At 48.6% G+C, this 25,138-nt stretch overlaps 3 protein-coding genes across 5 annotated transcripts in view; 2 read left to right on the forward strand and 1 right to left on the reverse strand.

Annotated features, from left to right (window-relative positions):
• The window catches only part of RABGAP1 (RAB GTPase activating protein 1), a 94,431-nt gene extending 82,248 nt beyond the window's left edge, over positions 1-12,183 (reverse strand). Inside the window, exon 1 of one of the 2 annotated variants that reach the window (XM_063144894.1) lies at positions 12,081-12,183. The gene's annotated coding sequence lies outside the window, so the exon portion shown is untranslated. Of the gene's footprint in view, positions 1-3,503; positions 3,704-12,080 lie in introns of those variants that run through there. The other variant, XM_063144895.1, reaches the window with a different exon arrangement.
• Positions 12,184-12,376: 193 nt separating this feature from the next.
• Positions 12,377-16,491, forward strand: ZBTB26 (zinc finger and BTB domain containing 26). 2 transcript variants are annotated; one of them, XM_063144908.1, is made up of 2 exons: positions 12,377-12,495; positions 14,642-16,491. In XM_063144908.1, the coding sequence occupies exon 2, from the start codon at positions 14,651-14,653 to the stop codon at positions 16,010-16,012; it is 1,362 nt and encodes a 453-aa protein (XP_063000978.1). In that variant the 5' UTR covers positions 12,377-12,495; positions 14,642-14,650; the 3' UTR covers positions 16,013-16,491. The 2 variants fall into 2 exon arrangements, with proteins under 2 accessions (XP_063000978.1, XP_063000977.1); XM_063144907.1 differs by lacking the exon at positions 12,377-12,495 and adding an exon at positions 13,087-14,286.
• A 5,748-nt stretch (positions 16,492-22,239) lies between these two features.
• Positions 22,240-25,138, forward strand: ZBTB6 (zinc finger and BTB domain containing 6). The gene is made up of 2 exons (XM_063144757.1): positions 22,240-22,407; positions 23,339-25,138. The coding sequence occupies exon 2, from the start codon at positions 23,363-23,365 to the stop codon at positions 24,641-24,643; it is 1,281 nt and encodes a 426-aa protein (XP_063000827.1). The 5' UTR covers positions 22,240-22,407; positions 23,339-23,362; the 3' UTR covers positions 24,644-25,138.

Raw genomic sequence — 25,138 nt, forward strand, 5'->3', positions numbered from 1 at the left:
CACTGTGGCACCCCAGTTGTGGAATGAGCTCCCCAGAGAGGTCCGCCTGGCGCCTACACTGTACTCCTTTCGTCGCCAGTTGAAGACCTTTTTATTCTCTCAGTATTTTAACACTTAATTTGAACTTAAATTTAAATTTTACTGTTTTAACTCTGTATTTTAATTTTATATCAATTTTGCTGCGTTGTTTTTATTCTGGTTGTGCTTTTTATATTATATTTTGTATTTGTGCTTTTAACCTGTTGGTTGTCTTACTATGGTTTTAATTTTTGTGAACCGCCCAGAGAGCTTCGGCTATTGGGCGGTATAGAAATGTAATAAATAAATAATAAATAAATAAATATGCCTAAGTTGCCTCTGCTGTTCCGGTTCCAGTCGCCACAGGGGAGAAGGCAACACTCTCATTCTAACTGAAGACAAATGGGCTGGCATAACAGCCACCGAAGGAGTCAGGCTGCTCTCTGACTTTCCCCAAATGTGGGTTGCTTCCCACATTCAGGCAGGAATTCAAAGGAGGGTTGAAAGCTGGCAAGAGAGCAGCCCTCTTGAATTCCTTAGCAATGGGGGATCTCCACCGTTCCTTTGCAGTAGGGAAGGAGCAGATCCAGGAACCCTTTTTGGACAGCGGGATCTCCTGCGTCTAAAAACGGATTCCTGACGAGGCTTTGTCGAAGCTTCCTCCGCTTCACAGTGTGAAATGCCTTCTCTCTGCAGCTGCTTCTAGGGTTTTGTATGCTCTGCATGCAGGTGTGGTCTGTATTTCACACATTACAGTACTTCCATATGATCTTATAAGGCTGAAGCTTGTTACACATGCAGACCAAGCACCCTGATTCCTAGGAAGTGTGAAAATGAGACTTTGAGCAAGAGTACAAGAGTACACCCCCAAACAGTTAAGATACTTTCAGACAAACCAGAAAACATTTATATGCTGGGCAAGTACGGACGATTGCGGTGAGGGAAGCAATCATCGTGGCTGCTCCCTCCATCCCTCTGCATGTCACATGCGTGACTGCCATTTGCATTATTCCCCGTGCAGTGCAGGTTGGCATGTTTTCCGATTGAGACATGTTGTATGAACGTTTTATGAACCACGCTCACCACAATCGTCCAAACCTATTGACTGACTTTCTCCCCATAGCAGCCCCCAAAGCAATTCACAACAAAAAAATCCAACAATCCTTATACCATAAAAATTGAGAACAGTTAAAACCACTAGAAATACAAAAATAAAAAAAGGTAATACACAGTTAAAGCCAATTAACACTCTAGCCAAATAAAAACTGCCCTAACTTTCTGTCTAAAAATCATCAGTGGAAAGGCCATTGAACTTTTCTTCGGAAAGACTTGCACAACTGAGGGGCCACCACTGAGAAGGGTTCCCCACATTTCCTTTGGTGGCAGAACACAGAGAAGAGTGTGTGCGCGCACACACACACACACAGGCTACTAAATTTTAAAAATAGCTTGAAAAAGACAACATTCATCCCAGAGTGCAGGACATAGAATAATGAGCTCAAGTTGCAGGAATCCAGATTCCGGCTGGACATCAGGAAAAGCTTCCTGATTGTTAGAGCAGTACAACAATGGAACCCATGACCTAGGGAGGTTGTGGACTCTCCTACACTAGAGCCATTCAAGAGGCAGCTGAACAGCCATCTGTCAAGGATGCTTTAAGGTGGATTACTGCAATGAGCAGGAGGTTGGATTCGATGGCCTTAGAGGCCCCTTCCAACTCTACTATTCTATGATTCTATGATATCTCTCCTGAACATGAGGGACATAAAAGGCAGTAATGCAAGTTTTCCCAAAAATTACGAATTGGAACATTTTCACTAACATTTGAAATAAGGCTAATTTGCATTGGGCCATTTGGCATGTTTATTTTACTTGTACTCAGTACAAGTACCCCATGTTCTATTTTTGTCCCAATACACTAGAATACACTATTTGACCTGAAATATTTGAGAAGGTAAATTAAAGCACAGTTAATGTAGTTTAAATGCTATATTATATAGATTTTTTAATTGGAATATGTGCAAAAATTTAAAGACACTGCCACATATTTCTCTTATGTTGTTATATGTAAGAAAAAACACGAAGGTATTGAAAACTATAATTGGCACCGTAATTCAGCCTTCCGCAACCCGGTGTGCTGTAGATATGTTAGACTACAACTCCCAGCATCCCCCAGTTAGCATGACTGGTTGGGGAAGCTGGAGTTTATAGTCCAACACATCTGAAGGGTGCCACATCCTGGCGAAGGCTACACAAATTAATTTTAGCAATCCAAAGAATTGTGCACACCTCTTATCTATTTCAACAGAGTTCAACTCTCTTACACTGAAATTCTTGGGACACCTTCGTTTTTGCTGTCGCTACTTATTAGCTCCATTTATATATATTTCAATGACATGCATTTATTTTCTCACATATTTGCTAGGCATAATCACTTGAAATATATTGATTACGATTTTTGAAACTGCCAAGCTTGCCTCATATTGTATTAGCAATTGGCATCCATTCATCGTTACTAACGAACTTATGAAATGGCCGGGGGGGGGGGGGGGGGGAAGGAATTCCACAGAAAAACAAATCATTTAAAAAAATGTTTTGGAACTTTTTCTACCCCACGTCACTGATGAAGTACTTCCAAACTTCTCATAAAGATGTATAAATGTCTTTAAAAAATGGACTTTAAAACCTTTAATATAAGGGATACTGATTACTTCGGATCATGCTGGGACACAGGGTGTTCAGTTGCCTTTTATTCACACATGGGAATCCAACTGGGAGTGGGAGGAAGAAGCTCCAATAATAGCTATGAATCTATGCTGACAGAATAGAGACCTCATTTATGTGTGTATGCAGATGTACATAAAGCACACACAGGCCCTGTACCAAGAATATCCCACGTTGGCAAGCGAAATGTATTTATTTATGCTTTGGTTTGCTCCTGCCTGCCACGGTGCCTGCCAAGCACTTTCCGCCCCCGTTACTGATCCTGGACTTGCAGCTAATACAAGTCAAGAATTAAACCAGCAAGTTGCACCTTAAGATAATTTCTAAAGGCTGACTTGAGTTCAAGGCTTGGTAAACAGGCTGATCCCTTGTTTTGTGCTGCACCCTGAAGGAGGGAGAATTTCTCCAGAATTTCTCTGCACCATTTCCCACATCGGTTTAAAAATAATCTACTAGGGAAGCAGCACACGTAAAAGGAGATCTAGCTTTCACACTGTTACACTCACAAACGCCGCCTGGCAATGCCAAATTATTTTTAACACCCCTTGAAGCTTGGAATTCCACCCAGGCCCATCAAGAGACCACATGGTGCCAGATGATTTATAGCGAACAAAACAAACAGACAGAAGCAGCCAGACAAGCGTTGGAACCCCACCCTCCACACTGGTTTTTCATTCCTCCCTTCCCACCACAGATTTTCTAATTTCAGTAGCTAGGGAAAGGGAGAACACAAAGCAGTATCATGTCTGTTTGAGACATACCACACTGACAACAGCAGCTATGGATTAGTGTGCATGTTGAGGCTCCTTCTCACGACAAGAGTTCTTCGTCTAGTAAGACCCAGAACAGAAATCCTGATCTCTAATTCAGAGGCTTTCGAGTCGTCCAAATGGAGGGAGAGTACAGACGTACAGGCAATGTTGCAGCCACCAAGACTTTGCTTCTCTATCAATAATTGCATCGCCATGCCCCCGTTTCCAGAGATCACTGAAAGAAAGCCAGGCCATTGCTAGGACAGGTCTTCGGTGCCCACATTAAAACATTCTGCTCTGGAGGCAAAACTACCGCAGAGTTCAAATGAAAACACGCGTATCTGCAACATCTTTCTCTTGTACCATTAGAAATATGATGCTTCACCAATACACAGAGTTGAGCTCTGAGTTGAGCTACAGCCAACCTAAACTGTATATAAAGCAGTGTACTAACCGACATTTTGTTATTTGCTTTTTTGTCTGAGCAAGCTGCAGGTGTGTGACGCACCAATAGCCATTTTCTTGTCTTTCTATTTTGAAAAAGCAGTTTGCTGTAAGTTTGCTTTTAGGATTGCCCAATTGCTCTGAATGAAGAATAAATATTTCTTGCTAGACAAGAAAGAGGATCAACAACTCAGACCAAGCAACCATAAAAGCACGGATTCCTTTTTAAAGCATTTTGCCTCCAGAACCAGTCATTTTGACAGAGGAAATGACAAACTCCAGCCTCCCAGGAAAGAAACTGAAATCACCCAAGCCAGCCTTATAAATAGGCCCAGAAAATGTAACAGCCTGCAAACATTTCTACTAGCCTGATGGGTCTGGCAGAGGAGAGCAGAAGAACTCCATCCCTCTTCCAACAGCCTCTTTGGTTTCTACACTGGGTGAAGAGGATGAACGGATCACCCCATTCCTTCTCTGCCTGCCAGTCTGCTCGCCTGCATGTGATCCTTGGTCGCCTGTGGCTACTGCCAGTGAAGGCTCAAGTACAAAGCTGACTCAGTCAGTATGGACAGCAGGAAACCAAGAACAATTACTGGCATTCAGACTAATTAAACTTTAACAGCTTGAGTACTATCAATTCAGTTACTACCATTAGGACTTCTTTCATTTTTTTTTTTAAAAAACAATTGCTTACAAGTAAGACATAGGAGACACTACATAGCCACAAGAATGTCACAGGGACCCAAAGAATCTGAAATTTCCTTTGCAAGGCATGCTTTAATCCTCATGTTGTGAAGAGAAAACTGAAAATCCATTAGATAGAATCCCTAAGTTCTGTTTCAGCAACTTACAAAAATTTAACTGAACAGGTTGTAAGGTGGGTATCAATGTCATTAACATGATTTATTTATATAGATCCATCAATATGCAAGGTGCTTCAGAGAGTAACAATAAAGAGACAGGTCTCTGCCCTGAGGATTTTACAATCTAAAACACAACAGAGGAGAGGAGAAGACAAGATGAAGGCGAAGATGAACAGCAGAAGAACATCCACTCCTGTCAGCCATGAACAGTTAATCTTGGTCCCAGGAGAGGATAAAAACCACAGTGCCCTTGAAGCGCAGTGGCATTAGACAACATAATAATATACAGACAAGGGCTGGTTCCATCTTTGGGCTCTGCTCCAGAGATGGGCCTAGAAAAGCCAAGCTTCTGCAATTAGGTATTCAAAGTGAGAGGATTTACCAGCCCAGCGCAGGCATCCCGACGTCTGTTTCAAAACATTAATGCCAGAGTTTGATTTGACACACATGCTGCTGGAGGCTGTCTGGGACTGGAATTGGAAAGCAGAAACATTCTCTGGATGCCATTTTCTTTCCACACAGCCCACAGGCCACCAAGTATGGGAAAGCTGAAAATCTCAATGGTCCAAAGCAGCCTTCCCCAAAGAGCGCCCTCCAAATGTGTTGGAGTACAACTCCCATCATCCTCAGCCAGCATGGTCCAAGGGATCAATTAACTATTATCCTGACAATTGTCAAAACCTTCTGCTGCATGAACTTCAAAGAACATCCTGTGTCAACGTGTACCAGGAGATGTATACACCTCCCAAGTCACATCAACATATATGTGTTTATTACCATAAACGTTTAACTTTATTATCATGTGTCCATGGCTAAAAACACCGAAAATAAATCAAACCTCCCCCTTTTTCACTTTTGTTTGTGCAACATCATTTTGCAAGTTCTTGGGACCATTGTGTAAGAGGTGAAAGTATCTTCCAAGCATTCTAGAGCTTCCTGGTTCTTTTGTTAACCTTTGAAACCCACACTACAAAAACCACCCTTTTAAAGGTTTCACAAGAAGAAGAAGAAGACGACGACGGAGACGAGGAGGAGGAAGGAGGAGGAGGAGGAGGAAGCAAGCAGACACATAATAAGGCCAAAGCTGAGCACTGAAAACAATGGCACTTGAAAATGCTTACGTTTGGTTGGAATGTGACCCACAAGGCTCTGTGCCTCTTTTTCACTTATCACAACCTAAGTGCTCTCCAATCCAACAATGTGCCATTCTTAGCTACTCAGATTGGGGGCTGGGGGTAGCAAGAGAGGATTATCAGGCTGGTGCTGAAGCTACACAAACATGCTATGCCTTTCATTAAAGGAGTTACAACCATCAACCAGGTAATTACAAGCATGACATGGTCATCCAACTAGGTCAACAAAGTAAACAGAGGTTGGGGCGGTAGCAGACAGATGACTGGGGTGTCGACTCCTTGTCATTTTTCCACCCTGATGTCTTCATAGCACTCTCCTCATGTGCTTAACTTATATAAGAATATCGTCATATAAGGCTTGTTACTAGAGATCTACTAGACTGATTCTGCTCATTTCTGTTTTAAACTGGAGCTCAAGCAGTGTAGATGTGCAGAAAATTTTAGAAGTTCAAAAAAGTTCAAAGCTCAATTAATAGCAATTAATCTCCTTTGCGCCAAGCAGGCAGGGCAGCACTTCCAACAGCAAGATGACAGACAGGCCAGCTCAGCCAATTAGTGTGGCATGAAGGTGGGCCCCAGCAAAGCCAGGCTGTGGCTGCCAGCGAGGACCGGAGTGGGTGGGAGGATGGAGACAGCTAATCGGGGCACGCAAGGGAGGGGAGGGTCCACACCACACACAAATTTCAGAGGGGGGATTCACTATGCATAACCCACATTTGTATCATTTATGAGGCCCTCTATAGTGAGGGGACTGAGGGACAAAACAGCAGGAAAGGAGCAGGACTACTAGCACCTATGTTGAGACGGGCTTCCCAGTAGATATAGTTGTCCACATTCTGGCTCAGTTTCTATGCTTCTCCTAGAACAAGCATCAAATGCCAAAGAGGATCCTCACAAAATAGGCACAGTCTACTCTACAATTTATTATGCCCTGCTCTTGCCCCCACCCCTCCACCTGCTTTCCTGCAGATTCTGACGTCAGCACCAACTTTGTGACGAGGGTTGAGCTTCCACCCCACGCTGTGCGGAGAGATAACGTCTTGGCATCCATGACATCCAATGGTGCCCAGACGCTTGAAGCTTTCCCACTCCCCCTCGTACATAAAGACCCTTGGATTCTTGTGCCATGAATCTGATGTCCTGAGGCAAACTGCCAATTCCCTGAAACAAATACATGCAAGCTGTTGTTTTGCTTTGTTTTCCACCACAGAAGCAGCCTTCTCCACCCTGGAGCCCTCCAGGTGTGTTGGACTACAATTCTGGGAATTGTAGCCCAACACATCTGGAGAGCCCCAGACTGGAGAAAGCTACTCTGCAAAAATTAACATGAATTCTTCTTCCCATAAGCCTGGTTACCATCAAGGGTTTCTGTCCCTCAAAGTGGTTAAACTCTAAAACTCCTTTAGATCATTTTCCTACAGATCCCCTCATAGCTGTCGTGGAATGGGGGAGAGAAGTGGAATATAGCATCCCCCACCAACCTCTATGAACGGCTACATCAGATCACTTCAGTAGGTAACGAACTACCTTTTGAACTTCTCCCATGAAAGAAAACTCCAAAAGCTCTTCTCCAAGCCCTATACTTTTCCAATCGACCTTCCCCAAGCAAATGACACATCTCTGAGAGACTCCTACTGCCAGAGATCAAACCATCCCACCTTCAACGCTCCCGTTAAGATGGGGAGCACTGGGAGGCCCCATGGCTAAGTCTAGGAATGACCACAGCTCTGTGGCTTTTGCTTTGCATGCAGAAGGTCCCAGGTTCAACACCCAGCTTCTCCAGGAAGGGCTAAGAAAGAATCCTGCCTGAACCCTGCTGCCAGCCAGTGTTGCCAATACTGGGCTAGATGATATCTCAGTACAACACAGCTTCCTATGTTCCTAACTGCAATGTGCAGGGGGTTGGACTCGATGGCCTTGTAGTCCCCTTCCAACTCTACTATTCTATGATTCTAACTCTTAATCTCAATTCACTAGGTGTTCTTGGGACATTCCATCTTTATATGAAAATATAACAACACTTACAGAGGGCTTTTCTCATGATGATCTTGTGGATACCACAAGATCATCACAAAGCAATGGTTCAGACCTCAGATGTGGCCTCACCAGGTGCTCTTATGGAAGCTATTCTACCTTCAGTCCTTGCCCTCAGCACCAACACACACTTCTACTGGGGGGCTAATAAAGCCACCCTACCTCACAGGGCTGTTCTACATGTTAGCAGAACTCAGGCTACAGGTCACTGAACCTGGAGCTAAAGAGTTAATGTGTACCTGAACAAGGTAGGAGGGAATTGCTGGGATGTTTGTTTTACCCTTTCCTGTCTCCTCCCCTCTCCTTCCTTCTTCTTGTTGTTCCCTGCCTCACAGGTTGCTGACCACATGGCTGAACTGAGCCATCCTACCCTAGGATGGAATGTTACTCATTCCTTAAGTCAAGTTTCTTTCAAACCAGCACTGGAGTGTTTCTTTTGTCGACACGCGTGGCTACTCACAGGGAGCTGATTCTGACGACAAGACTACGAACATAGGAACACATGGAGCTGCTATATACCGAGTCAGACCCCTGGTCCATCTGGCCCTGTATTGTCAACATTGACTGGCAGCAATGCCAGGGTTTCAGGAGGATTCCTTATTAGCCCTATTTGGAGATGCCAAGGATCAAACATGGGATCTTCTGCCTGCAAAGTTAGGGCTCTACCACCATGGCCTTTCCCTACCATGACAAGTATGCAAAGTGAATGAAGAATGCTACACTTAAAATATGCTACATGGACTCTTAAACACTTCCTGTGACAAAATTTAATGAATGAATAAATAATACATTTAGTTGTGATAATTATTATTATGGATAATGATAATAAAGTATTCCAGCTGGACATCAGGAAACACTTCCTGACTGTTAGTGAAGTATGACAATGGAACCAGTTACCTAGGGAGGTTGTGGGCTCTCCCACAATAGAGGCCTTCAAGAGGCAGCTGGACAACCATCTGCCAGGGATGCTTTAGGGTGGATTCCTGCATTGGGGGGAGGTTGGATCTGATGGCCTTAGAGGCCGCTTCCAACTCAACTATTCTATGATTCTATTCTCTTGTTAACCACAGTAATGAAGGCAGCAGTTGTCTCCCTGGCAGTTTCACTGCACATGCCTCAGACTTTTTTTTTTAGTGGAAAAATTGAGATACAGTAACTCCTTCATTACTACTGCTAATAACACAGTAAGTACTTTATCATTCCTACTATTAATAAAACAATATTTTATTATTGTTGTCAATAATAGTAACTATCACAACAAATAAACCTATTATTTATTTATTCACTTGTTACGTTTAGATCCTGCCTCTCCTCAAGGAACTTCAAGGGAGCATACACGGCCCTCTCTCCCCACCCAATTTTATCCTCACAACAACCCTGTGAAGTGGGTCAGATTGAGAGAGACTGACTTGCCCAGGACCACCCACTGAGCTTCATTGGCCATTTGATCCGGGGGGGGGGTTTCTCTCCAATCCTAGTACAATGCTCCAACCCAGCCTTCCCCAAGCTGGTGCCCTCCATATGTGTTGGACTGCAACCGCCATCATTCCCAGCCAGCATGGTGAAGAAAGAATCCCCTGTGCAACTGTGCATTACTTAATTTTAATGTAATCTACCTTGGGGGGACCTTCATGATAGAAAAGTGGGACAGAAATCAGATAACTATATTGGGCTGTCCAGATTAGGCTGGCCGCTCTTCGCTCTTATTGAAACCCACAGGACAAGTTCAGAATGACTAAGTGAAATCCCAATGATTTCAATGGGAACAAAATTCAGCTCAGTCTGGAAGCAGCTCATTATTATTAACAGCAACAGTAAAGTACTCATTTAATAATACAATGAATATCACCGTTACTTTCATTAACAACATAACCTGGTGCCCGCCTGATGCTTTGGACTACAACTTCCATTAGCCAATAAGGTGACTGGTCAAAGATAGTGGGAGTTTTAGTCCAAAGCATCCAGAAGGCACTGGACTGCCCACACCATCTATATAATTGGTATTATGAATAACAGCGGCCTTCTCACAACTTGGTGCCCTCCAGATGTGTTGGATGGTAACAGCCATCATTATTGGCCATGCTGGCTGGCAGTGATGGGTGTTGTAGTCCAACATATCTGGAGGGCACCAGGTTGGGGAAGGATGAATACGAATAAGAGGCAAATACAATGTAACTAATAATGTTAATTTATCAGCATTACTAGTGACAAGAATAAGTACTGTAATAATGCTATCATTAATACTAATAAGAGTAGCAAATAAAAACAAAGATAGCCATGTTGTCTATATGAAAAAATCCAAAATTCACTTTAGTGTCAGACTGTTATGAGGCTAATCAAAAGGTCACCAAAAATGTGTGCAAGCTTTGGAGATCTCTAGATCTCATCAGGCAAAATGTAACAAAAAGCAGATTCAAGAAGGGAGTAGGTGGGGAATAAATAAGCACAACACCACAATTTATCATCAGTATTACTAAAAACAAACAAACAAACAAATAATAATAATAATCTTTATAGTGTGGCTGTAGATTCTTGGACTGGGTCCTGGGAGATCTGGGTTTGAGTCCCCATTCAGCCATGAAGCTCACTGGGCGACTTTGTGCTAGTCCCTGACTTGCAGGGTTGTTGTGAGAATAAAATGGAGAGGAGGAAGAGGCTCATGTAAGCCACCTTGGGTTCCTTGGAGGAAAACTTGGGCTAGAAATGTAATATTAACTTAAGACCCATTCATTCCAGTGGGTCTACTCTACATAGAACTTGTGTTGGATTTTATCCCCAGGTTTTAGTCCCCACTCAGCCATGAAGCTCACAGGGTGGTTTTGGGCCAGTTGCCAACCCTCAGCCTAACCTACCTCACAGGGCTGTTGTGAGGAGGAAAAAATGAGAAGAGGACCACGTAAGCCACCTCAAGTGCCTTACAAGAGGAGGGGAGGCAGGATATGAATGTAATAAATAAAAATATTATTAATTTTATTACATTTCTATGCCACCTCAAAGCTAAAGCTCTCTGGGTGCTTTGCAAAAATTATTATTATTCTGAATAAATTATTATGACGATTAATTATTACGTTTCTATACCCCCTCATAGTCGAAGCTCTCTGGGCGGTTTACAAAGATTAATACCCATTATTATTATTATTCTCAATAAATTATTATTATTTATTACATTTCTATAACACCCCAGAGGCAAAGCTCTCTGGGCAGTTTGCAGAGATTAAATACCTATTATTATCACCATAACCATCAATAAATTATTATTTATTGATTAATTACATTTCTATACCACCCCATAGCCAAATCTCTTTGGACAGTTTACAAAGATTAATAGCCATTATTATTATTATTATTATTCCTATTTTTATTATCATCTTCCCTATTTCCTCTCAGAATTAATTTCCACAAAGGATCCATTACCACCACCACCAACTCCCCCACCCCTAAAAAAAAACGCAGCTCCAGGGGAGGGGTGTGTGTGTGTGCTTGGGTGTATGTGTACGGGTGTGTGTGTGTGTGTGCATGGGTGGGTGGGTGGGTGTATGTGTACGGGTGGGTGCGTGTGTGTGCATGGGTGGGTGGGTGGGTGGGTGTATGTGTACGGGTGGGTGGGTGGGTGTGCATGGGTGGGTGGGTGTGTGTATGTGTACGGGTGGGTGCGTGTGTGTGCATGGGTGGGTGGGTGGGTGTATGTGTACGGGTGTGTGTGTGTGTGTGCATGGGTGGGTGGGTGGGTGTATGTGTACGGGTGGGTGCGTGTGTGTGCATGGGTGGGTGGGTGGGTGTATGTGTACGGGTGTGTGTGTGTGTGTGCATGGGTGGGTGGGTGGGTGTATGTGGACGGGTGGGTGCGTGTGTGTGTGTGTGTATGGGAGACGTAAAGCACCACTACAGCAGCAACACCACATATCGCTAGTAAGAGGGGCAGAGGAAGGCCACGACCGCCGTGACGACCCCTCTCCCCACCGTTTCCTCTCAGGCTCGACGCCCCTCAGCGACCCCCTTCTCCGCCGCCTCAGGAACCCCCCCCCCCGGCTGCCCCGGCTCCCCTCAGGTCTCCACTCGGGGCGGGTGTGGGCGGGCCGAGCCTCCTGCTGGGCGGACCGAGCCGGCCTTACCCTCATGCAGGCCGGCGCCTCTTCCCCCGGCTCCGTCCTCCGCCCTCCGCAGGAGGAGCAGCCGCCGCTGCCGGGCCTCAGTCAGGCCGCCCCACTCTCCCCTCCTCTCAATCCCTCTTTCTCCTCAGAGCCCGACCCCCGTCACGTGACAGGGGCCCCGGCCGGAAGCGGGCGCGAACCACTTCCGATCGCGAGGCTTCCGCTTCCGGTTGCGACACTTCCGCTCTCCCTTAGCAACCTGCTCCTCCTGTCCGAAAAAGAAAAAGGAACGAAGCGGCGCCGGAAGTGGAGGGGAAGCTGCTTCCGGTGGCGGCGCTGCTGCTGCTGTCCCTGGGCCAGCCGTCGCTCGGGCTTCTCCTCCTCCTCCCCCCGGGCCGACCCCGAAACTGCAGCGCCTGGGGGAGGCGGAGAGGAGGTGAGCGCGCCCCCCCACACACACACGTGGCCCAGCGCCCACCCTCCTCACTTTCCCCGTTCTGTGGGTCCCTCAGCCCTCCTTTATCACCGTGGCGGAGGGGAGAAGAGGGGGCTTACAATGCTGAGGGGGGAGGAGGGGGCTTACAATGCTGGGGGGGAGGAGGGGGCTTACAATGCTGAGGGGGGAGGAGGGGCTTACAATGCTGGGGGGAGGAGGGGGGCTTACAATGCTGGGGGAGGAGGGGGGCTTACAATGCTTAGGGGGGAGGAGGGGGCTTACAATGCTTAGGGGGGACGAGGGGGGCTTATAATGCTTAGGGGGGAGGAGGGGGCTTACATGGTAGGGGAGGAGGGGTGCTTACAAGGCAGTGGGGTTGAAGAGAGAGAAAGGAGATCTTCCTGGGGGCGGGGAGGAGAGGGTCTTGTGGGGGGGAGGAGAGAAGGGAAGAGAAAAGTTATTCCGTAGGGGGGGGAATGGAGAAGGGACTTACCAGGAAGAGGACGAGAAAGAAAAGAAGGCTCTCGCGAGGGGGGGAGAGTGAGGAAGGAGCTTACGGGGCAGGGCTGGAGAGAGAGGGGAGGGGGCTTACCTGCTGGAGGTCCACCCACCCCTTTATCTTTCTTAACAGCCCTCCCATCCACACCCATCCACACCCCGCACGCGCACACACACTCCTACACCTCAGCCCTTAGCGTGTGTTCTCAACGGCTCTTAGGAAGTGGACGCGGTTAGGTCCAGATGTGGGAGGCTCAGCCAAAGCGGGGGTGGGGTGGGTTTGCTTTTTCCACCATAGTTAGAGCAGATTCACCGGGGAAGGCGCCTCTCCTGAGAGGTGTGAGGGCAGAATTTACAGCTCCCCGCAGTGACACAAGTGTGTCTCTGAGGAGTACGAAGTGGTACCGGCAGCTGGAGAAGCAGGGATGTCTGGTAAGAAGAGCCCTGCTGCATCAGACTAACGTGGGTCCATCCAGCCCAGTGGCCGCTTCCCGTAGCAGTCAAGCCGGATGCTGCTGTGAACCCCACAAGTGGGGCACAGGTCTCCACTGGGTCAGCCTCCCCTCCCCTCCTTGGTGCCTGCTGCTGGGAAGAGAATGCACCATGGACCCTTTGTCTGATCCAACAGGACTCTTCATCTTACCGCCCCCAGCCAGAAAGTTCACAAGCTGGGCGTGAAGGTGATGTCATTCCCCCCATTGTTTGCCCCCGGTGGACTGCCTTTGAGCATGGAGGGTCCATTGAGCAAGCATGATTAACAGTGATTGATAGGCCTCCTCCCTCTCTGCCATGGGTTCTCACATCCTTTTTTGGGTGTGTGCATATTTAAGTGATCTAAACCGGCCGAAACATGCAGAAAGTAGATCTCCAGATGTTTTGGAGTTCAGTTCTCAGCATTCCTGACCACTGGCCATGCTGGCAAGTGCTTCTGGGAGTTGTCCAAAACATCTGGAGATCTACCTTTTGTCCACCCCTGACCTTAACCAGTATAACCTTGTGCGGCAGTGAATTCCATTGGTTTATTATGGTGCATTGTGTGAAGAATGGCTGGGAGAAGGTGTGTCCCAGGAGTACAAGTTGAGAAGTACCCAATTCATACCTCAGCTCTGGCATGAGTTTATGAGATGGCCTGAGGGGAGCTACTGAGTCTCAGCACCAGTTCCCTTCTCATGGAGAAGGCCCTACTGAGATGAAGTGTCCAAACTGGTGTTGTCACTTGAAAAACGTATGATTTAAGCCTATTTACTTGCTTTGGATCTACAAGACTGCAGACCTATGAACACTCACCTGAGCGTAAGTTCCCTGGAATGTAGTAATGTCACCTTCAGGGTTGCTCTGTAAATTGCCTGATTTCTGAAGTGCTTCCGAGGGTGTAATGTCATGCTTTGCACACCACTTCCGTTAGTTCTCTCAGCAAGATTGGGTTTGGGGCAAGCAAGCAAAGAGGGCGAGAAGGAAAAATCCTTGGGGATTATGTGAAATTTTTTACAGAGAACGAAACGGGGAGGGGACGGCAGATCTCAGATTAGGGTTTTAGATTTCTGTTGTTTTCCCCATCTCTTAAGACTTGTTTATTTTGACGTTGGCATGATCTTGAAATTACTTTGGTTCGTGTAACTCACTTTCTCCGTCCACATGCACCCTCCAGATTTTCAACATGACTGAGGGAACAGACAGCCTCCACTTCCAGTTTGACAACTACGGCGACTCGATGCTGCAGAAAATGGACAAGCTGAGGGAAGAAAACAAGTTCTGCGATGTCACAGTCCGCATCGACGACCTGGAGGTGCCCGGCCACAAGATCGTCTTTGCTGCCGGCTCGCCCTTCTTGAGGGACCAGTTCCTACTGAACGACTCCAGGGAAGTGAAAATCTCCATCCTGCAGAGCTCGGAAGTCGGGCGGCAGCTGCTTCTGTCCTGCTACAGCGGTGTCCTGGAGTTTCCCGAGATGGAGCTGGTGAACTACTTGACGGCAGCGAGCTTTCTCCAAATGAGCCACATCGTCGAGCGCTGCACGCAGGCCCTGTGGAAGTTCATCAAGCCGAAACAGCAGATGGAAAACAAAGGGCAGGAGGAGCAGCAGACTCACTCTTCAGAACCCAAGGAGCCCCCGGGGGCCGGGCAGGAGGAGGAGGAGGAGGAAGACGAGGAGGAGGAGGAGGACTCCTTGCAGCCTGGCTCCCCTTGCCTCCAGCCCTCTGAAGACAGCTTGGACATGGAGGACAGCGACATCCAAATCGTGAAAGTGGAGTCCATCGGGGAGGTGTCAGAGGTCAGGAGCAAAAAGGACCAGAGCCAGTTCATTTCCTCGGGGCAGCAAAGCACCCTCCATTCGTCGGAGCCCCAGCACTCCCTGATCAATTCCACGGTGGAGAACCGGGTGGGGGACGTGGAGCAGAGCCAACTCCACAACTACGCCCTCTCTTACACGGGGGGCGACGGCCTCATCATGGCTTCCAAAGACCTGTTTAGCCCCAGCAGCCGGGGGGCGGACAAGGGCCTGCAGTGGCACCACCAGTGCCCCAAGTGCACCCGCGTCTTCCGGCACCTGGAGAACTACGCCAACCACCTGAAGATGCACAAGCTCTTTATGTGCCTGCTGTGCGGCAAGACCTTCACGCAGAAGGGCAACCTCCACCGGCACATGCGGGTGCACGCGGGGATCAAGCCCTTCCAGTGCAAGATCTGCGGGAAGACCTTTTCGCAGAAGTGCTCCTTGCAGGACCACCTCAACCTGCACAGCGGGGATAAGCCCCACAAGTGCAACTACTGCGACATGGTCTTCGCGCACAAGCCGGTCCTGCGGAAGCACCTCAAGCAGCTCCACGGCAAAAACAGCTTCGACAACGCCAACGAGAGGAACGTCCAGGACATCGCGGTGGACTTCGATTCCTTCAGCTGCAGCTCAGGGACGGACTCGAAAAGCGGCCCGCCGGCCGACCCCAGCCAGGTGCTGGATGCCGGGAAGCTGGTGCAGGCGGTGCTCAGTTTACGGAGCGAAAGCGCCTGTGGGAATTGAAGCGGCAGTTCACCAGCATCGGAGCACGGAGAGCCGTCAAAGAGCCGCTTTGGACTTCGACTCGGGCACCAGCCCCTCAAGCTCTACTGAACGAGCGGCGAGGGCTGAACCCCCAAAATGTAGCAAGTCTTCGACTCCTGTCCTAGAGGGACGTGGCGCCTTAGAGGACTCCAGGCATCTTTGTTTCCATTGTGAAAAGAACACCGTGGCTCCAGGCCTGCCCCCGCCGGTATTTGGAGAGGCGGCACTGGCTAAAGCCCTTTTTCAAAGGCTGGTTGGTGTGTCTCATGGGCTCCTTGTGGGCCAGTGTACGGATCAGCTGCGCCCCGTCACGGGTGACTTTTTGAGCTAAAAAAACACTAAACTGAGTTCTTGAAAGAAAGAAAGAAAAAGCACTGGATAAATGTAAGCTCTTGATATTTGGTAGTCCGTCTGGGATTTTTTTTTAAAAAAAAAATTATATTGTTCGTTAAAACCATCGGGTACTTCCCTTCTGTTTTTAGCCTAAAATGGCATCGACTCAAATCCTGTTTGACCCTTTGCGAGCGAGGTCCCTCTCCTGATAGAAATGTGTGATGGCCGGCTGTTGGAGGAGGAGGAGAATGGGCATGGGCCGTAGCTCAGTGGTAGAGCCCCTGCTTTGCATGCAGAAGGTCTCAGGTTCGATCCCCGGCAGTTCCAGGGAGGCCCGTTAAAACTCCTGCCTGAAACCCTGGAGAGCCGCTGCTGCCAGTCAGTGTTGACAATACTGGGCTAGTCACACCGAGGGCCTGACTCCATATAAAGCAGCCTTCCTCAACCTGGGGCACTCCAGATGTGTTGGACTGCATCTCCCAGAATGCCCCAGCCTGGGGCATTCTGGGAGTTGTAGTCCAACACATCTGGAGCGCCCCAGGTTGAGGAAGGCTGATATAAAGGCAGCTTTGTATATTCGTGCCGGTTTGTCCGGCACAGTGGCTGAGCTGCCTCTTCCCCTTGATAGATACGTGGAACGTGGCACTCTCCTCTTATGTTCCTGCTCAGGCTGCTTTCTCGTCACCCCTCTCCCTCCAGGCTTTGTGGAAACGGTGCGCTTAGACTAGAAAGGTGAAAGCTGCGTGTTCCTCTTGTCTTGTTTCTCTCACCTCATCTCTGCCCATTCTCCTGTAGACAGCCTCCACTTTTCTGTCCAGCAGCCGGCCTCCCTCTCTCCCTCCATGTGTGTCTTCTGGACTCATTTCTTGAACCGCCGGTGCCTCGCCTTCACCTGTTCCTTCGTCCTCACCTGCGTCTCCCCTTCCCTGATGTCGCTTCTTCTTGGTCCTTGACCTTTCCCCTCCCCTAACGTTGGTTGTCTCCCCTGTATTGTGTACGGTGCTTCGAATCCTGTGGGCACTTAAGGAATCGCGAGACGTAATCTGGCAAGGGGATGGGTTGGATGGGGCAGGCATCACAGGAGCAGGGGAAGCTTACCGTGTGTGTCCCCCGTCCCCGCCCAGCACAGCAGAGCTCTTAAAAGGCAGTGAGCAATCTAGCCTTTCGGATTACGCATGTGCAGGAAGGAACTCTTGAGCAGTCAAATAACAGTTGGATGTTTATTGTGAATTACAGTCTGGCGTTGGTGTGTGTCATCCCCCCTCCGGCTCCGCTTCATGCCAGTATGCCAGCGCGGGGATCTCTGGGTATGACCAGACCGACACGGGCTCAGTGGTCCTCTGCAGCTTGGATACGACCGTTGCCTTCTCCTGGGCTATGGGAGGGAACTCAAAGCAGAAAACGGGACGGGGATGCTCTTCTCTCGCTTGCCGGGAAGTGCTCTCTCGACCCACGCCCTGTTTTCCATGGTCCAGACAATCCTGCTGCCCACAACATCCCCCGCGACGGAGCTCTCCTGAAAACCGGAGACAGATTTTCCTAACCAAAGTGTCGCTGCTGTTCTTGGCAGCCTTCCGAAACTCGTTTTGCTCCGAAACTGAACTCTTAGACACGCAGGGAGTTCGGTGTGATAGAGCACATGCTCGGCGTGCAGAAGGTCCCGGGTTGGATCCCCAGCTTCTCCTAGTAGGGCGAAGAAAAGAATCTCACCTGAAACCCTGGAGAGCTGCTGCTGCCGGTCAGTGTTGACAATACTGGGCTGGATGGACCAAGAGTCAGTCTCGGTATGAGGCGGCTTCCTGTGTTCCGATGTTTCTAGTCGGAGGCCCGGCTTTCAGATCTTGAGCTGGGGGCCAGTGCTGCCCACTTCTCCCATGAAAGCTCCCCCATTTCATAAAGGCAGCGAGTTCTTTATGCCATCCAGGCTCAAACTTCAGGCATTTTGAAATGATTTGGGCCCAGCTTCTCCCCTCTCAGCCTAACCTACCTCACAGGGTGGTTGTGAGATTAAAAGTGGGGAGACGTTTACGAGAGGCATAAATCTTCATATCATACGAAGGCGGTTGACAGCTTCTGCCCTGCAGACCCGGCCCACTCCCACCCACGTGCCAGGAGACACAGAAAAAGAGGAAAGAGGCACTCAGGATCATCTTTCCTCCTACCTGGTGTCCTCCGGAGGTTTTGAACTACAACGTCCAGCCAGCGGGGGCCGTTGGTTCCAATTCCAGTGGGGGCGGTTTCAATCTGAACTGGCCAGAACTCTTAAGGAGCTACTCAAAAGTGCTGAACCAAAACAGGTTCAGAACCTCAGATAGCTCCTTTAGAGTTCTGGCTGCTTCTGACTCAAACCCAGAACGGATCCACGGCCCCATCGAAATCAGAGCCGCCGGCCTCCGCCATTCGCAGCATTTCGGACTATGGCCCGTGCTGGAATCCAAAACACCTGAAGGGCTCCAGGTAGGGCAAGCCTGCTCAGAAGGAGGCCCTCTGCCACATGTATGCTGCATTTCATTCCCCATTCTCCTCTTCTTGCTTGTTCATCTTCATTCTTCTCTCTCTGCCTTGAGACAGGATGGAGGAAGGAGCAGTAATTGACCAGGTGGGGGCATCAAAGACTTAAGCCAGCCAGCTGCGGCAGGTCAAATCCTCAAAAGTGTCCATGCGGAAGAAAACTAGTTGCTGACCTGAATCTATATCATCCTTCTCCCACTCCTGGCTGCCCTCCAGGTGTGCTGAGCTACACCTGGAGGGCAACCAGGTGGGGGGAAGGATGAACTTTATTATAACACTGTAGGATGAAGTGACTTCACAGCAAGGAGCTGTTGTGAAAGAGTGGATGGAGATGAAGCTGGGGTGACAGCCGTTAAAAGGATTCATCATGGGAGGAGGCCCATCAGAGTGGGACTCGGGAGACCCAGGTTCTAATCCCCGCTCAGCCACAAAGCTCCCTGGGACTGGGTGACTTTGGGCCAGTCGCCAACTCTTGGACTAATCTACCTCACAGGTTTGTTGTGAGGATAAAATGGAGGGGGAGGCTCACGTGCCACGCCCCGGGCTCCTCCAAGGGAAGGTGGGATATAAATGTTACAAACACACGAATCTGGCTCATGTCAAAAGCTTTGTGATTGTCCCTTCGGTGAGAACAAGCCCTATTTTTTTCCCCAATCTGTGAATGTGCTCTTGTACCCATGGCTGCCAAAAAGACCACTCACTGTTGTGTGTGTACTGAGTCATCAAAATAAAACGATTGCACCACCTTCCGACGTAAAACCTTTTGTGTGACTCATGACTGTCGCAAGCTTCTGGCAAGGGCCGGCAGCTTGAGAGGTAGAATGCCACAAAGATATGGTGGAGTGACAAAGCCGATGTGTTTTGGAGTACAACTTGCCCTTTGAATTGCATCCTAGCCACAGATTCACTAGCCAAACCCCTCTTTCTCAGGCTCAGCCTGTCTGTAATACAGAAATAATGCTAGACTACCTTAAAGGGTTGTTGTTGTAAAGATTTCTAAGATAATGTCTGCAGAGTGCTCTAGGGGTATATAAATGCTAAGTGCTATTACGGTGGAGTAGATGTGGGCAGAACGTCAGTCCAGATCTACTGTTACATTTCTGGCTGATTTGCCATAGATCAGCCAAATTCTCCTCCCAATTGCCTAGCAGTAGCAACAACTAAAAAGCTCCCCCCACCCATCCCTGCTCTTAAATTAAGATCTCTGGAAAAAGAACATTTGGCAGAAAACCAGGAGTGGATTCAAACCTGTCAGTTTGGTTCTGATACTGGTCACAAATTCCTGGGCTGTTCTTATAAGAACATAAGTGTCATGCTGGATCAGACTGAGGGTCTATCTAGTCCAGCACTCTGTTCACCCAACCAGCTGTAGACCAGGGCCCCACACAGCAGGACATGGTGCAACAGCAACCTCCCACCCATGTTCCCCAGCAGTTGGTGCACACAGGCTTACTGCCTCGGATACTGGGGACATCTGCCCACCTGAGCCACTATTTTGCACCTAGCTGAAGGTTCTAGTAGAAGAGTAGATAACGCAAGCCTAAAATTTCCCCACAACTGGAGTAGAGGAGAAGACATTTAGGGATCTCTCCAGCTACAGCACTCCACCTCATCTTCATATTTTAGTTCCATACATTGTCCAGTTCTTAGTAGATGTATTGCATTTATTCTAGAACCCGTTGATTCAGAAATTGCTAACCACAAATGCATAAAAACCAAAAACGCAAACCCTCCAATCTACCTTCTTTCCATCTGTCTTCTTCAATAATGCATTGAAAGATTTATACCCTGTCTTTTTCTCCAATGTAAATGTGGAAGGCAGCTTACATAAAAACTAAAACAAAAGCCCCCACCTATATAAATCGATAAAAACACAACCCAGGAAACACACCACAATACACTCCACACTCAGAAATAAGCCCTCCCTTCCAATAAACAGCAGCTTACAGGAATATATTTGAAAGCCTGCCCAAAGTTACAGTCCATCTAAAGCATGACTGTATAGAAGGGTTTCTACCAGCCATCTAAAGGAAATCAGTGAAGGAAATCAGTCAATTACACCAATCAGGGCGGTACAAAAAAAGCCACGTCCTGGATAGGGTTCTTTTCTCCTCTCTGCCATTAGCTCATCCTTCCCCAACCTGGTGTCCGGTCCCCCATCCCCGATGTGTTGCACTACAGTTCCCATTATCCCCAGCCAGCCTGTGGGTGGTGGGAGTCCAACACTAGAACATGTGGTCACAAGACAAGAACCGCCCAGGGAGCTTCGGCTATTGGGCGGTATAAAAATGTAATAAACAAGAAGGAAGTCTTTGCACAGCACATAATTTCAGAATTCTCTGCCACAGGTGAAGATGGCTTAGAGCATTAGGGGAAGGTTTGAGGAGGGGGAGATATCTATGGACAGTCATTTGAAGCTATTTGAACCTCCATGGCTAGAAGCAACCCGCTTGTCTTTGGATGCCGGATGCTGGAGGGCAAACAGGAAGAGATGGCATCCTTCCATGTCCTGCTTCCAGACTTCCAAGCAGCACCTGGGGAGGTGCCGTTACAAACAGGATAGAGTTGGGAGTCAAGTTCGTCGGATCCGGTTGTGTTCTTCAGGTGCAGAAATCAACGGCATCGAAATTTTCTCAGCTTTAAATTGTAAGCACCTTGCAGGCAGGGAACCTGCCTATGTATTAAATGCATGCCCTGCCTTTCCACTAAAAAATATTGCTCGAGGCAGCTAGCAAGAATAAAATACAGAATTACAACATAAAAATGAATCCATTAAAAGCACATCCATAGAAAAGGAATACATGGTGCCCACTGATTTAAAACCACACAGGTCAGCTTAAAACCCGAAAGCCTCCACCGAAGATTCTGCCAGCTGCCACATATGCTGAGGGTGGAGTATTAAATTCACCATCATCGTTGCCATCCACACCACGCGAGGTCCATTCAGCGCCAGGCTCCTGGACAACGTTGAATCCTAATCAGCAAGCACACATCTGTACATGTGCAGAGTGCTTTTCATTCCTGCTGAGCAAATGGAATTCGAAAGATGCTGCTTTCTTTAGCGAGAGCCGTCGTTTTGTGGCCAATTTGGGGAGAAGGAATCATCGCTGGATTGCAAGACTGGATCTCGTCGTCTTCCCAGCCACATCTGCAAGGCATGGCTTCTCTTTCATGTCAGCCCAAGCACCTTTGGGATGCTCGCTGTGCGTGCGTGTGTGCGTGTGTTGTCATTCCTCCCTTGTCTCCCCATTGGTTGGGGAAAGTTGCAGAAGCAGCCAATGAGGAACAGGATGCATGCATTTTGGGAACTGGTGCTGGTAGTGGGGAGTCTGTCTGCTGATGTGTTTCCGGGTTAAGTGGGCGAAAAGGTGATGCTTGGAGGGGCTCCGGAAGTTTATTTCTGGGGATGAGCCAGCTGCACCCGTGGCTGGTGAAAGGACTGCGCTGGGGCCCCCGCCGATCGCAGCACCCCGAGAGCGAGGCCAGGCCGGGCATCAAGGACTTCAGGCAAGCGGTGTGGAGAGGGGAAGGTAGGTTCAGCTGGCAGCTTCTTACGGCTTCTAGAGAGACAGCAGGAAAGAAATGGTGGTGGTGGCTTGTTTATTTATTTCTATGCCACCCAATCGCCAAAGCTCTCTGGGCAGTTTGCAGAAGATTAAAACCTTGAAAATACAATATAAAACAGAATCTAACATTTACCAAAGCAGGTTAAATCCCAGGACCAAAAAGAGGTGAGACTGTCACCTCTGAAACCGTTAACAGGATAAGGTGGAATCTCTCCTCCTTGCTCCACTGCTGCTTTTCTCACCCTAGCAAGAGCAGTTGCCCCTGCCGAAGCCCCGTCTGCTAGCGCACAGCTACAAAAGGGCTCAGGGCTGTTCTGCCTTTGCAGGTGGACACATTTGGGACAGCACATATGGCGGCAGTCCAGTTGGGCTAACATCTGTAGAAGCAGGTTAGATAAGAGAGCCAAAGAAAGGCGGTTGGTGAAGGACGGGCCGGGAAAGCATTCAAGACAGGTTCCCTGCTTGTAGAAAACGAGCTTATCAGTGGAGATGAGTAGCCCTGAATCTTTTCCCCTGATGGCGGATTTTCTATCTGCAGGGCTTTTATTTTTTTATGGAGGAGCACTCAGTCATGTGAACCTCCATCCCTAACGTGGAACTATTTATGCCCCACCTTTCTATGAAAACGCTCAAGGTTTCTCCCCTTTTCAGCCTGTTGCAAGAACGAAGCCATGATCTCAGGAGGGGGGGCACGCGTAAATGAGCTTGCACCCCCTTTGGTAACTTCTCTAGAGGACCACTTCTGGAGTGGGATAGTTCCAACAGAGAGAGGGAAAGTCTCCTTCTGGAGCTGCGCAAAGTATCAAAGGGAGACGGGGGCATTCTCTTTTGCTTGATGTTTGGGGCTTGTTGAATTAATTTCCTGTTTCTCGACACACACACACCCCTCCCCTAGCCCCTGCCCAACAGGTTCGCGGCGATGGCTGCTGACTCAGACGTCCTCCATTTCCAGTTTGAGCAGCAAGGGGACGCCGTGCTACAAAAGATGAATCTCTTGAGGCAGCAAAACCTGTTTTGCGATGTATCCATCTATATCAATGACACCGAGTTCCATGGGCACAAGGTAATCTTCGCCGCTTGTTCCACCTTCATGAGGGACCAGTTCCTGCTCACGCAGTCCCAGCAGGTGAGGATCACCATCTTGCAAAGCGCTGAGGTGGGCCGGAAGCTGCTCCTCTCGTGCTACACCGGTGCTTTGGAGGTGAAGAAGAAGGAGCTGCTGAAATACCTCACGGCGGCCAGCTACCTGCAGATGGTACACATTGTGGAGAAGTGCACCGAGGCCCTCTCCAGGTACCTTGAAATCGACGCCTCCGTGGAAGGCAATGGGGGGCGCGGCGAGAAATGCCACTCGTCCGACATGGAGCTGCGGCGCAAAGGTGGCTGCCCGGATAAAGACTGCGAAATCATCGAGATTTCTGAAGACAGCTCTGCGAATTTGGAGGACCACGTCAAACAGGAAAAGGGGGACAGCCAGCCGCCCATGCAGAGTTTGATATCGGAACGGAAGGAGGTCAAAAGCCCCGAGATCTCGACCGTCGAGATAGGATACAAGGATGACGAAATCTGCATTTTCCGAATGGATTCCCTCAATGCCCCGAGCGTGGAAGACGAGGAGTTCTCCCAACCTTGCACCTCCTCCAAAACGAACTTGTATTTCCCCGAAACGCAGCACTCTCTGATCAACTCGACGGTGGAAAGCAGGATGACGGAAGTGTCCGGAGCTCCGTTCCAGAGCTTCGGCGGTGAGAACCCAGAAGGGGCGGCGAGTGCCGTGGGTGGCTTCCAGAACCCGGAGGAGTCCAGCTACTCGTGGCGGCACCAGTGTCCGAAATGCCCGCGAGGGTTCCTCCACCTCGAAAACTATCTCCGCCACCTGAAGATGCACAAGCTGTTCCTCTGCTTGCAGTGCGGGAAGACCTTCACCCAGAAGAAGAACCTGAACCGGCATATCCGGGGCCACATGGGAATCCGCCCGTTCCAGTGCATGGTGTGCCTGAAGACCTTCACGGCCAAAAGCACTCTGCAGGACCACTTGAACATCCACAGCGGGGACCGGCCTTACAAGTGCCATTGCTGCGACATGGACTTCAAGCACAAATCTGCCCTCAAGAAGCACTTGACGTCCGTGCATGGACGGGGCGCTGTAGACAAAGCTGCCTTTGACTCCATCACAGAAGTCAGAATAGACTACGACTAGTGGCGGCGTGGGAGGCGGGCGAGGCCAGGCCGGGGACCTTGCGAAGTACCGAGATCAATCCCACCCTCTCCTGAATAATGTTGAGAATGGAAATGTGCCCCGGTATTTCCAGTGATGTTCAAGCAGGCTTCTGACGAAAGAGTCACCTAGGGAGAGTTAGAGGTTTGTCCAAGCGACCAGGAAATGAAGCAGAATTTTAAAAAAGTGGCTTCTTCCCCTCCCCCTTTGGAACTACAAATTACTTACATAAGTACATGTGAGAAGAAAATAACTTTATGGGGCTTTTTAAAAAAGCACCTAGGTTTTTTAGGTGCTTTAGAAATAGTCGTTATTAATTATTTGCAAGAGATGATCTTGGACAGTGGTTTTTTTTTTTTTAATGCAGACAACTGTGAATTGGGTGGAAAATGAACGGTGCAATGGCAGGGGAATGGCTTGAGATCATCTGCAAATATTATCTGAGACAACCCCTTCATGGTTTCTGCTTTATTTTAA

This window comes from Elgaria multicarinata, chromosome 19 (genome assembly GCF_023053635.1).
Source record: "Elgaria multicarinata webbii isolate HBS135686 ecotype San Diego chromosome 19, rElgMul1.1.pri, whole genome shotgun sequence".
NCBI lineage: Eukaryota > Metazoa > Chordata > Lepidosauria > Squamata > Anguidae > Elgaria > Elgaria multicarinata.

Excerpts from the sequence above, each read along its gene's own strand:
- ZBTB6 (XM_063144757.1), top strand. The coding sequence starts at position 23,363 with ATGGCTGCTGACTCAGACGTCCTCCATTTCCAGTTTGAGCAGCAAGGG.